The 12,215-nt window shown below is 38.6% G+C and overlaps 1 protein-coding gene across 2 annotated transcripts in view; it reads right to left on the reverse strand.

The window, feature by feature from the left end:
• Window positions 1-240: 240 nt before the first annotated feature.
• The window catches only part of PARP8 (poly(ADP-ribose) polymerase family member 8), a 132,309-nt gene continuing 120,334 nt past the window's right edge, over window positions 241-12,215 (reverse strand). For both annotated transcript variants that reach the window (XM_039566988.1, XM_039566989.1), the window contains 2 exons: window positions 10,522-10,606; window positions 241-9,910 (listed from right to left, as the gene is read on the reverse strand). In XM_039566988.1, coding sequence (XP_039422922.1) covers window positions 9,808-9,910; window positions 10,522-10,606 — 188 coding nt within the window. In that variant the 3' untranslated portion in view covers window positions 241-9,807. The remainder of the gene's footprint in view (window positions 9,911-10,521; window positions 10,607-12,215) is intronic.

The raw sequence follows: 12,215 nt of genomic DNA on the forward strand, positions 1-12,215 counted from the left end.
CCCTAAGAAATGTAATCTTCCACCAAGGAATACCTTTGTCACTTCAGAGCAAGGATCTTGATCTAGACAAACAAACAGACCAAATCTGGCCAGGATGGCTGTGCCTATACAAGCAAAGCAAACAGGCCCAGGAACATTGCCGGGCATGAAAGACAACTGTTCAGCTCACAAAACTGCTAGAGCGACCACTTGTACAATTTTTACCCTACATGAACCCACACACAATTTCCAATCAGCAGGGACCATGAACCACGTCTTTATTGTACCTTTGTTTCTTTCTTTGCATTCATGCATAGTAGAGTTGGCAGGAATATATATGAATAGAGATTCACAGACCAGATAATGTAAAGGAACAGTTTACACAAGGTAACATAATTTACAGACAACAGAATTTGATCAGATTAGTCAGAATTTTTAGCTTTATCCAATGGGTCAATGATACCCTAAAAGCCAAAATCAAAATCAGTCCTCATTGGGACCAATTCATAAATTGTTGCACTACACCAAAGCATCTGCTGCCCAGGCCACTGAGACACAATTTACAAAGACAAAAGTAAAAATTTTCATAATAAATCTCATGCACACATACCATCAAGTCTTTCAATCCCCTTAAGAAAAGATTTGTTCAAGTAAAAAAACTCAAGACTTGAGGTTTACAAACATAAAAAACATAAAAAAATCTCCATGGAAAGGAAGCAAATGCCTATGGTAGCTTATTGATGAAAAAAACATTTCAAACCAATCTACGGAAATTGTACAAACAAGATTAATTTAGGAGATCAATAACACTCTTCAAAGTAATTAAGAATCCAGTAAACTTTCCTCATAACAACACAGGAAAAGAAGAATCTGTGAAGGAAAGACCAGCAATTCAATCTGAACCCTGTTTAAAGACAGAGCCAGAACTACAGGTAGGGAGTATTTTGAACTTACACTGCCAAATTCGCTTAGATGAAAGAAAATTATGACAGGAAATTGTGTTTATAAAACTCTTTAGCTTTTAACAGCATCCTTTTTGGCATACCTATTTGGCCACACATTTTTGTTCTCATGTACAAGTTAATAGTTTGTACACATGCTTTTCATATTGGGACTATAATTTCAATACTTTTTTTTTACTATTCATGGCTTCACACTGCTGCATTTTAACTGAAATATACTCAGTATTGTATTTTAATGCTCATATCTGATGCTCTTCTAAAGGCTAGCTCTGTGAGCAGTAAGAGTGATAGGAAAGAGATTTGCAATGGATCAGAAATTCAGGTCACATTAGCACAGATATACAGAAAATGAAGTCATTGAACAACATAACAAACAGCAAAATTATCATCTCCCCAACAAGTCCTTAATTTTTTTGTAACTTTTTGGTGGTGGAAGAGACCACTGGAAACTTAAAAAAAAATATATCTTGATAAAAAGGATAAATCAACACTCAGAGAGACAGAAGTGGCACCTCTCAGGTTTATCAAGTTGTTTAGCAACCTCCCAAAGACCTTTGTAATCACGGCATAAAATGGACCAAATGTTATTGGTACTGTTGAGAGATGCAGCTCAAAAAAAGATGCTAAGTTCTTCAAAGCATAAAGTATCTGAAGGAATCTGAAGTGAGATGGGTGCTAAAAGATCTTGAGATTTTTGGTATTCGTGTCCTACTGATTAGCATGGCAAGCATGAAATCAAAGTTTGCGTAAGATAATTAAAAGACAGAGTGGAATAATACAATTTCACACACATGGAATATCACATGAAGCACAACATGCCAGCTATGTGATAACACATACAGAGGAGGCGTGACTGAATTCTCCATAGGCAAAAATTTAAAACCCTCTTATGTCATTGACGAAAAGTCAGTAAGTCAAATCTACCAAAACCCATCACATTAGAGCAGTCTGTAATACATTGCATTTGTCTGAAGTGTTATAAATAGTGACATCATGATCCTTAGTTTTGAGTCAAAAGTTCTGTTTCAACTTATGTTCCTATAAATATATGCAAAATTTTAAATATATACTTACATATTTTCATCTATATGCACTCAAATTGCACTTATACCTATTTCAATCAGTTTAGCCTCTGACTCCTCTCATCTTTGAACTTCTTCATACTGAATTAACCTCGGTAGATGGTTCTGAACAGAAATACACCCGAACTCCAAGCTATTTGACTAGGAGAGATGGAAGGATCAGGAGAGATGAAGGTTTTTTTTAAACAGTCAGCAAAATTTTTTGTTTAGCAGCTCACATGGGGAGAACAGTCTGATCATACTTGAAAACCAGCAAGGAAAGTATCAGCCACCTATTCCCTTTCTGGAATATTTTACCTGTACAGACTCCATTGGAATACGTATATGAAATAGAAGACCAGCTCCAAGGAACTGCCAGCTGAGACGTTCCTCATTCTGCCTGAGATCTGTAGGAAAGTTGCTAACTACTGCTGTAAGTAAACTGCTACATGCAAGTACTGTGGAACACTGCCCCAGACATGCTACTAGACTGAACTACCAGCTACAGGACAGCAGGTTGAAGAAAACTACTTTTTTTTTTTCTTCTCATTTCTCCCAAACAATGGAAAGCTTTCTAAGTTACAAATTAGAATTGCTTTGCTGATGATAAGCTCTGGCTTTTGTTGAGCAAACCATAAGCCAGGAGTTCCTGTATTTTTTTCCAGACACGATCCCTGGAGACTTGTGCTGCTCTTGCTTCTGCAGTCACCGTTCCTGCTGCTAGTGTAATTCCCACAGCTTCAGCATCTTGCAAAATGCCAGTTTTCTGGAACTGGCTGGAATCCAATAGCTGACGCCTTGCACATGGGTTTGCTACAAACAGTGCTGATGCTAAAAGGGTCTTATGCCCTGTTCAGAGGTTTCAGTTTCTGTGTGTTGAATTACACTTCTCTCCCTTAACTGTGAATGGAAAATATTTGCAACATTTAAGAAAATCAATCTGAGGGACCTACAATGTTTTCTAATAAAAATGCCAATTTAATTTTTTTTCCAAATCCTGCTCCTGTTTCACCTGTTTTGACACTAGGCTTTTGCAAGGCACTGAGCCCTTTGTTTCATTCCCTAAGTTTTCTTCTCTTAAAGTGTTTGCACTGTGCTGAGAGCTGGGGCATAGCAAAGTTGTGGCCCTCAGCTACTACTGGCTTCATTCGATGCAGCTCTATTTAAGTTGCTCCACAACATTTCAGGAGGACAAATCCCTCTTAGAGGGGACCAAGTCTGTGACCCCTGTGCAAAATTATTTGCTCCAATCTGCATTGCACACTAATTCCAAAAAAAGCTGGTCAAATGTGCAAACGTGACTTAATGAAAACAGTATGTACTTTTTGCAATGGTGGTATTTTCTTAGAAGATTTTCTGCTCTTCCTCCTGTTAAAAATGCAGTGTGTGCATTTGAAAGTAGCTCTTGTCCATTGCAGTAATTTTTTTACTGCTGTCAATTACTGTCTGGATTACTAATCTCTTGGGTCCCACATGGCACTGTTCAACAGGTGAATACAATATACCAAAGACATTCTCAACAGAAAACTTAATATTAGTGCACATTGAGTGAACTTGGGATGTAGCCACTTGGAAATGAAGTAAATTAAGCCAAAGCAAATACAAATTCTGTCCCTCCTGCTCTCTTTGGGTACCAATTCTACAGAGGTCTGGGATTTCCCCACTGATTCAGCTCTTCTTTTGTGAGTTTGGAAGTCACTGCTTCCAAATTTAAGATCCCCAAAATTTGGAATATCTCTTCCATTAGAGAATTCAAGCCCCAGCCTGTACACTTAAATTGAAGGCAAATTATCAATCATTTAGAGTAGCAGTAACGTAACTTTTTGTCTCTCTGATAGTCATATTTGTGTAATACACTTCACAGCAGTCAAAATAAGCTTAAGTACCACTTTGACTCTTTCAACCCAAAATCTGCAATCACAAATCAATAAATTTAACAAATAAAAGGTAAAACTTTGAAAAGTTGCAAGCTACATTCACCCATATAATTAAAATGACCTCACAGGCAGTGAAAAAAACAGTACACTCACTGAATTAATAACCAGTCCCACAAATGTCTGCATATTTTATGAGTTGCAGATGTGTATTTATACTTTAAACACAGCCGCATTAAAGTATGACATGGTTTGTCATATATTTGCTGTGTTTTCATGACAAAAACAGCTATACAGAAAAACAGAGGACTTCTTTAAAAGCAATTATAAAAAGCATCTTGAGACATCCTTACACATTTTATGATACTGTACATGCAAAATAATGCTTTTATGATAGTTGGGTAACCCAGTCAGATAAACACAGCAAGAAAAGCTGTTTTTATTGTTCATCTAAGTGTTTTTAAAAAGATAACTGCAAAAAAATTTTACTTCAAGAACATGTGTAAAAGCATGGCATAACTTTTAGATGTCATTGAGATTAGCAAAATTCAAGGAACTGCTTCAGAAGCAGTTTAATTCTTAGATGGCTGTATTAACAGAGTTCTCAAAATAGTGCCCAAATGCCCAGTGCTTGTTGAACAAATTCTGATTTATTGAAGGTAAACATTTACATTGGCTACAATGCTATAGCTGTTACAAAGCTGAATAAAAGAGGCTTAAATAGCAATAGAAAGCAAGTGCAGTAAAAAGTGAATAGAGAAAATATTTGGCCTTAGTGATCTTCTGGCAGTATTTACATTATCTCCATTTTGTTAAATATTTGAGTAACTCTAAGGCACCATAGGCTAAATAGCAGGCTGCAGTATGATTTTGTGCACAGAATTTAATAAATTTATTTGGAGAAAAAAAGGCTGAGGAGTTAAAAGAAACATTGGCATATTTTATGTTTACATAAAGGAGTGGCTGTTTGTTAAAATTCAAAGACACAATATATACTGGGTAAGTTCAAAAATTATTTTTAGAACATGAAATTAAATGTCTATGTATAAGGACTATTTTTACTGGCTTTTTGATAAATGTTTAATGCAGTCTTTTCAACAGGTTTTCAACACAGTAGATATGTTCATCTAAAAACTATTTTTTTTTCCCTTTACAAAAGCCTTATGCCTATTACATATACAAAAACCCAATGCAAAGTGTAATGGGTAGTAATTTACATCGTAGCTGTTCTGTGGCAGACTGAAACTTAGCAGGAGCATGCAATCAAAATGCTATGGAACAGCAGTTCAAGCTGTCTTATTCCCCCGGCTCTTGTCAGTGGCTGCTGCTGCAGCCAGTGAGCAGGAGTACAACACTGACATGCCAGGACAGACAGAGGAGGTCAGTGCTTTCAGACCAGTTTCCAAACACAGATCGGGAAATTCAAACTCCTGGCGACATCCTTGTGCAGTTCACACAACACGGTGCACACAGAATGACGCTCTGCTTGGAGCAAATTTTCCCATTTTTATTTATCCCCTTTTATTTATCCCCTTTTATTTATCCCCTTCTGAAGCACATGTCCCTCCGCTCCTGAGTGGAATTTATTTAAGGAATAAATTCTTCTGACTGGATTCAAGATCCTTTCTGAACAACTTCCAATGCTTCACAGAATCATAATCAGCAGCAGAATCTGCTGCTCTATGAACAGCAGAGCTTGCTCAGTTTAGTCAACAGGCTCATCCCTCACCTCGAGGTGGTGTTCATAATGAAGAAATTGCACAGACACATTAACACCTCAGTTTTGCAAATAAAACACCACAGGATGCTGTGTGCCACAGGATAGAAGAGAATGGGTGGCCAGGGCCATTCCAGCTGCAGCAGCGCTGCCAGCAGAGGCTGCACGTGGTGAGTCATGGCTCATATTCTTTGTATCTCACTTTCATTCCCCAAAGCCAAGAGAAAAATCTATCTAAATCAATATAATTCTTAATTAACTAGATATTACTTTTGCATTTGCTTAGGGTTTAGGGTTTTTTTAATGTTTCCTTTCAAACCATGAATCTCTTAATTCAGTTGTCCCTTTTCAGCTTTTTTTTTTTACTACTTTGTATTCATCCTTGTTGGAATTATGCTAATTGTTTTCACAGTCGTAAGTGATTTATAAGCAAAGTATAACTGATCTTTGCACAAAGTCCTCATTTCGAGTGACTTCATATTTGTATTAACAAATGTATAATCTTAGCATAATTCATCAGACACATTTTTAGTACCAACAGCTATTATGTTAAAATCATTCAGCATCATTAAGAGTTTTTCAAGGGCTGTAGAGGAAAAATTTAAGCCTATAAAATTTCAGTGTCATTGACTAGTTCCTGTAAAACATTAACCAAAATATTACACAACCTGGCCACTTTATGGTAAGTAATAGCAAGCCAAAGATTCAGGTTATCAAAACAGTGGACCACTGTTGAAGAAAACAGGGCCATATTGATTTATATCATAGAAAAAGGTACCTCAAATTGCTTCATTTAGCCCTTGAATGCTAAATACTTGCCTGAATCTCAATAAAGATTTAAAAGCGTCGTTCTGAATTCCTTTCTCAATGTTTAAGATACTCAGCAGAAATATGGACATTCAAAATTAGGGTGCAACATTAAAGGACTAACCTAATTTTTCTGTCAAAACTTTTCACCATGAGGAGGGCCTGCATTTTGTTGTAGGGTGTAGCAAGAAGTTAGAAAGTTATTTACCAAGAACTCCCTTGGTTGCTGCATACTGGGTATGGCAACAGCAATGACTTCATGGAAATTTCTACCAAGAGAGATGGCAGAGCCCAGGGCTCTTCTTCCTTTGATTAAAAGCCATCTGTGGAAAGCCTGCATCTTTACAGCAGGAGTTACAATGATTGCTCTATCACCCATATGCGTGCATGGTAACAGGAAGGGAAATGCAAGGGCTTTGGGCAAAACACAGGGTCTTGCCCAAATCACCCCGGTTTTTATTTTTCATCCCTTGGAATCCACGTCAATGTACGTCATTTGGAAGCACTTGGCAACATGCAACTTCCACCTTTGCATAAAACCCCACAGGACAAATCCTTCAAAGAAAATCTCATCCTCAGGCTTTTTCATTCTAGTTCTTGGTGATAAAAGTCTTTGTTTCAGCTTTTAAGTTTGCTATATAAGGATTATTTATTTTTGAGTAACAGATGCCAAATGAACATCCCTCCTTCCCCTCACCTTTTAAAAATAATGAGAATACTTTGTTAAATACTCTGAAGATTCACATTCACCTGCAAATAACACAAAGCCATAGAAGTTTCTCATTAATATACTGGCTAAAGAAAGTGACCGAGTTTCTGGTCAGACAATTTTGTTCTAGTTCAGCTGCTGTTTATGCGTGACACTGGGCTTGTGTCTTTGCACTGTACCCTAGAGAATGACACATTTCAGGTGGCCCAGTTGCCCTGGGCATGGTGCTGCCCCACAATGCCACGGGCTGTGTATCCCCATGCTGCAGCTCGGTTCTGGCCAGTCCCTTTTCCTGCCATGCACCACGTGGGACCTGAGCTGCTAATGCCATGTGGCCCCCTCTGAACTACCTTTCTTCCTGAAACGTTTTGCCCTCTTTCACTGGTTCATAACCCTCGTACTTGTCACATTCTACCTTTTACTTTTGACCACTATCCTTCTCCCCCATTAAATCAGTCATCTCAGCACTCCCTGAGACAGGCACCTTGTAATAGCAAGGCCTCCATACAACTTGGAGCCCTGCATTCCCCCACACTGTCCCTCACTGTGGCTCATCCATTTAAAAAAAACCTCTGAGCAGTGTTAAAATTTGGCAGTTATGTATTTTTTCCTTCCCTTTCCTGGGACTGTACTTATGATGGCACCATGCATGACCAGTATCACAACCCCACAATGCAAACACAGGTCGACTCATCAGCTACATTTCAGATTCCTTCCTTCAAAAGTTTAATTTGCGCCCCTGCTGTAGCTTGAGGGGACGGGGAAGATGACTGTTTACTTGGCTTCTCCAGCTCACTCATGTCATCTCTCTTTTCTCCCAGCTTTTTGGAAGAGGCATCCCAGAGTGGTGGACTATCAGCCCAGAAAGTAATCATAGAACATCTTTGTGGACTTGCTTCTCAGTTTCCTTTTGTTAGGCAAAACACAGTGATTCAGACACATATGGCAGGACCATTATATGGAGATAGTCATGCCAGGGTCTCAGCTCCACTTCTGAATTATGTTGACTTTTTGCAGTCACACAACCTAAGGCAGTCCTTACGTAGACAGACAACACAAAATACAACAAATTCAGAGTAGTGATTCTCAATTTAGAGGTCCACCAAATGAAGGTGCAAGTCAACAGAACAACAAAACTAATAGCAAAATGGGGATAATCAAACAGAATTGGCTTTACAAGTCTGGATATGAACCCAGAAAAACTAAAGTCTCCAGCAAATAAGTCTAGAATGCTAAAATACATCCCCAGATATATGCTCCTAGGCCAAATACGACTATTTTATTTGCAGGGCACTTCAGTTGCAGCAAGTAATATAGGAGTGTAGCTTGAACTAGAAAGAAGGAATCACCCATTACAGCGTATCTGCTTCAGTTCTGTTTGAAAGAAACAAACACACCTGTGCTCTGTTGTGCTATTATTTGGTGCTTTAGTATCTTTATTATGAAAGTAACATAAGAGAGGCTTCAATCTATTTTTGCTTTCTGAGGTGGCTTGTAGTAGTTGCACAGATGGGTAAGTTGAACTGCTCTCCATATTCAAGGGTGTGATTGATGCTTCAGGACAGCTACCATGAGGGCTGCCAAGGGCATTCATCAGGGCACAGGGTATTCTTTATGCCTTGGAGACTGGACCCTTCTCTATCTGTGTTGCCGTCCTACTCACTTGGAAAAAACAGTTGTAAATTTAAAAGACAGAGATATTTAAATTGATTTCTTATCGCTTAGAAATTAATTAATAAAACTATTTCACCAAGACAAAATCAGAATTTTGCATTTGTATATATTTTCTGATGCATCAACAACCAACTCAGCCATGTAAAAGCCTTAACTCAGCACATACTTTAAAATGTGAATAAATTTAATCACAGAGCAGTTTCACTGAAGTTAAGATGCAAACATTAAAAAACTTTGTTGATTTAATGAAATTGTAAAATCTAATATATAAAAAACAAAATTCTAAAAAGGAAATTAACAGCTTCAGGATTGCCAGGGTGTTTCCTAGGCTTGTACAATTAAAAAATGCAACTGAGCTCCTTAATGGGTAAGACAGTGTTTCCAGAGAAGATAAAGAAAGCTGAACATATACCATCACATTCATTTTGCTTTTTTTCAACCAGTAAATAAAAAATGCATTGTCATTTTCACCTTTGAGTCTAAATGCTAGCTGCATTTGTGTAAAATAAAAAGAATCAAAGATAGCTGCAGGTAACCAATCTCTTCAATTTTACATGTTCCAGACAGTATTTTATTGTGTTTTAATACGAGAATATTTTACTTATTGCAAAGTATCCTGCATAACACAGGTGCTCCGCTATAAAATCTTCTCTCTTACTTGTAATTCAGTCATTCTAAATTTAAAATACCAGTATACAGTACTAAAACTTCCAATTGAAGTTTAGTATAAAAATATCAGCACAAAAGTCCTTTTTAATGTCTGTTTATTGTGAGCAACCCAAATGCCTGTTTAATTATTAACTGTTTTAGTATAATAATAGACTTTGCACCCCTACAGTTGCTAATTGATACCATCTCAGGTATTTTGATGAGATACGAAATACTAAGTAAGAAAACAGTAAGTATTCAAATGGTTAATTTGCTAGTATAATAATAATAAATTAGTTTTTTGCATCTTCTTCAGTTCAAAATCCAGCTTTGAGACTGAGGAAGGCTTCACATCAATTAAATAAGAGTGGTCCTTTTAACCAGTAGCAGTTTGATTGCCAATGACTCGAAGAATCTCTTTATGAATGTTAGGTTCCTGTGTATTTATACTTGTATCACCCACTTGACCATCTTCATAACTAAAAAAAAAGAGGGTACAGAAAATAAAATCGTATTAGTGTTTTACTAATCTACATAAAAACATCAAAAACTCTCATTCTCTAAGTGCTTATTCCATATGTTAACACAGTTCTATTGAAGTGCTCTGCTGTGCTTCATCTTTATATGCAGATCCTGAACTCTGGAGAGTGGGAGGTGGTAAGGCTGAAACCCTGAGGCTGAATAAGCCACTAGGACCCCAAGGGGACAAGCGTTGGGTGAAAGGGGGAAATGCTCACAGCACAGACAGGAAGCCTTTAATGAATTCCTCAGCTTAAATACACACAGCCAAACAGAAATTATGTTTCACAATACATGGATAGACTTAATATAACATGAAGTAATGCCACTGAATAGGAAAAATCATTAACTCTCTGTTCATTTATACTAGAACAAGACATCAACTAAACCTTTGTCACTAGCTTATCCATACATTTCTAGCACAAGTAAGCACAGTGAGAGATAAAAAATGAAGCAAGTCTTAACAGAATTAGGAAGAAATGTCTTTTATCTACTTTAATACAACTATTGGAGGGAACATGAGAAAAAGGTCTAGTATGAAGCTGAATGTTAAGAGAAGCTTTGTACTCACACAAAGAAAAATCTTGTACACACGTGATCCGTGTTGGGAACTACCCATATCTCCCCATGTTTGTGCAGATCAGGTGAGGTTATCACTATCAGAGAAAGAATAAATTTCACAGTGATGAAAACACACCTGGAAAACACTGCTCTAAAAGATTTTGGGTTTTATACATTTTAAATAGGCTTTTGGGAATGTGCAGCTTTCCCCTACATGTCTCTGGTGCGATGCAGATTTTGAGTTGGCTGCTAGTACAAACAGGAAGATAAACTTGATTCTTGTTTCCAAAATATACTTTTCCAAAAACACAGATGCTTGATGTATGGGAGCAAGTCGTTAAATGGAATGAAAACTTAAAAACTGCATTTATTAAAAACTGAATTTAAAAAGCCATAGGGCTGTTAAGGAGGATCTGAGACATCTAATCAGCATTTGGAACAGATATTTGTGTTTGATGATGGCTGATCCAAAACCAAGACAAACTGTTTAAGACAAAGACTGAAACTGCTATATGGCGAATTTGGGATGTGCAATACTACCAAATATTTAAAACAAGTAACCATAGCAATTATGACTCAAGAGGTTCAAAAAGCTTGCTGAAACTTGCTCCATGTATTTGATGATAGGCTGTTCACCAGCAGAATGAGAACACAGGAAAGAAAGCTTTTTATTGCTACCTAGAAGCTATACTATCAATCTGCACTTGAAGCTATCTAAATGCATTTAAAGAGAATCCTTCTGTGTAAGTTGTCCAGCTGTGGGACGAGCAGGTTCGTGGTGTGGTGGGTGAAGAACTGGCTGAGGGACTGAGCCCAAGGGTTGTAGTGAATGGGGCTACATCTGGTTGGTCACACCAGTGGTGTTCCTCAGGCCTCCATTCCAGGCCCAGTTCTGTTCTGTGGATTTATCCACCATCTGGATGCAGCAGGTGAATACACAGTTACCAAGCGTGCTGATGCCAAACTCGGAGGTGTTGTTGAATCTCTGGAGGGACAAGAGGCCTTGCAGATTGGATTGAACAATCATTAATGGGATGAAATTTGACAAGTCCAAATGCTGGATTCTGTACCTGGGATGGGGTAACGCCAGGCACAGGGATAAAGTGGGAGTGGAGTGGCTGGACAGCTGCAGAGGGGGATGTGGGGCTGGCTGGTGCTGGGCTCGGTGTGGGTCAGCAGTGCCCGGGCAGCCCTGAGGGCAAACCCCCTCCCAGAGCACCGAGCATGGCACAGCTGGCACAGAGAGGGGATGGTCCTGCTGGGCTCAGCCCTGGGGCAGCCTCAGCGTGGGCCCTGCTGGGCTCTGCAGGTGGAGAAGGATGGGAAGGTCCTTCAGCACATCCTGAGGAGGGAAACAAAGCTGGTGGGAAGGCCGGAAAACATGTCCTCGAGAGTGGTGGTGGGATCTGGGCTTGTCTAGTTTGGAGAAAAATAGGCTGAGGGGTGACCTTGCTGCTCTCTGCAGCTTCCTGAGGAGGGGAAGGGCACAGGGAGGTGCTGAGCACCTCTCCCTGGTATGCAGTTACAGGATGTGAGGGAATGATTCAAAGCTGTGCTGGAGGATGTTTAGACTGGACATTATGAAACATTTCTTTACTGAGAGGGTAGTGTGCTGGGTTAGACTGGGGTAGAGTTTACTTTCCTCCAAGTAGCTGGTATGGGTCAGTTTTTGGATTTGTGCTGAACAGTGTTGATAATACAGAG

The sequence above is a fragment of the Corvus cornix genome, chromosome Z (assembly GCF_000738735.6).
Source record: "Corvus cornix cornix isolate S_Up_H32 chromosome Z, ASM73873v5, whole genome shotgun sequence".
Taxonomy (NCBI): Eukaryota; Metazoa; Chordata; class Aves; order Passeriformes; family Corvidae; genus Corvus; species Corvus cornix.